General features: G+C 33.7%; 2 protein-coding genes across 2 annotated transcripts in view; both read left to right on the top strand.

Annotated features, from left to right (window-relative positions):
• LOC107576625 (A-kinase anchor protein 9-like) overlaps positions 1–538 on the top strand; it is a 4,325-nt gene extending 3,787 nt beyond the window's left edge. The window contains exon 3 of the mRNA XM_016262771.1: positions 396–538. Within this exon, the coding sequence (XP_016118257.1) occupies positions 396–536 (141 nt within the window). The 3' untranslated portion in view covers positions 537–538. The remainder of the gene's footprint in view (positions 1–395) is intronic.
• Positions 539–1,309: 771 nt separating this feature from the next.
• Positions 1,310–1,446, top strand: part of LOC107576624 (A-kinase anchor protein 9-like) — a gene marked incomplete at its 3' end in the record, with an annotated part of 9,841 nt that continues 9,704 nt past the window's right edge. The window contains exon 1 of the mRNA XM_016262770.1: positions 1,310–1,324. Within this exon, the coding sequence (XP_016118256.1) occupies positions 1,310–1,324 (15 nt within the window). The remainder of the gene's footprint in view (positions 1,325–1,446) is intronic.

Here is a 1,446-nt window from a genome sequence, read left to right as displayed (position 1 = left end):
TTTCTTGTAATTCTGATTTTTTTTTTTTCACAATTCAGATTTTTTTCCCTTGCAATTCTAACTTTTTTCTTATAATTCTGAGTTTATATCTTGCAATTTTGACTTTTTTTCTCAGTCTGAATTGTGAAATATAAACTCAGAATTGCGGGGGGAGAGTCAAAGTTGTGAGAAGTCAAAATTGCCTTTTTAATTTTAATGTTTTTATTCCATCGCAGAAATAAGCTTCCATAATGATGTGATAAAAGCAAAAAGCGTTTAATCTCATCACTTCCACGTTCATTAACCGCACAGCAGACAGTATTGTATTGAACTGATGAAGCTCCGCAGATGTTTTTTTCTGGTTTAGTGTGGCAGTGTGCTAATCGTCCGAGTGTTACTGTCCCTCTGTCCATCAGGAGCAGGCGGTGGACCGCGAGCACGAGCGAGACGTCTTTCAGCAGGAGATTCACAACCTGGAGCAGCAGCTGAAGAATCCCGCCAAAACACAGACAGGAAGTGGCCGGCGGGACAGAGAGGTACGACCCGGAGCCTTCTGACTTCAGACCGGCCCGCCTCGTCTACTATATAAAATATTTTCATGTGTTTTACCTTTATAGAATTGCAGAGTCTGATTTGTGTTTGGATGTTCATAAGACTGATTGTCATTTTATTGTCCTCAGTGAAATAGGCCAGTCATTTTTCTCCTTTTATTTGTGCATAACTTGGCTGCAAAGCACAGACTTTGTTCATAAAATAATATAATATAAATAATGTTTATAGTAATAATAATAATTATTATTAATACTATATATATCAGGGTTATTATTTATTTTAATTATATTTATTTTTTATTATTTATTTCAGTTTTATAACTGTTAAAAAAACATATAATAAACGTTAAATAAATGAAAATTGTAAATTATATTTTTATTTCAGTTTGTTGTCAAGGAAACATTTCTCATTTTCATTGATGTACTAAAATAGACAAAGATACTAAAATGAAAAAATATATATTAAAAACTATATAGACATAATAAAACACAAAGACTAATAAAAATGACAAAAACACAACAACATTTCTAAACATTTAAATGAAAATGGAAAATCTAAAAATAAAAACTAATTCAAACAGTATCTTAAAAATGCAAAAATACCACTGATATATATGTATATGTGTTTTATACTGCAATCTAATATTTATAAATAAAATGATCCCTTGTAGTTCTGTCTAATATTGTGCTGCAGTCTGATATTTACTGACTGGAAGCAATTTTAACAACACGCCTTAAGGGATGTTTATCAGCGTCAGCATGTGCAGTAATAAAGACACATGAGCAGAATCACAGTCAGTTGCCAGGCAGCGACACACACAGACTCACACAGACACTCACACACGCACGCACGCACGCACACACACACATACACACGCACTCACACACACACACACGCACTCTCACACGCACACAC

The sequence above is a fragment of the Sinocyclocheilus grahami genome, unplaced genomic scaffold, assembly GCF_001515645.1.
Source record: "Sinocyclocheilus grahami isolate Dianchi unplaced genomic scaffold, SAMN03320097.WGS_v1.1 scaffold4052.1, whole genome shotgun sequence".
In the NCBI taxonomy this organism is placed as follows: domain Eukaryota; kingdom Metazoa; phylum Chordata; class Actinopteri; order Cypriniformes; family Cyprinidae; genus Sinocyclocheilus; species Sinocyclocheilus grahami.
This window is presented reverse-complemented; position numbering and strand designations above follow the sequence as displayed.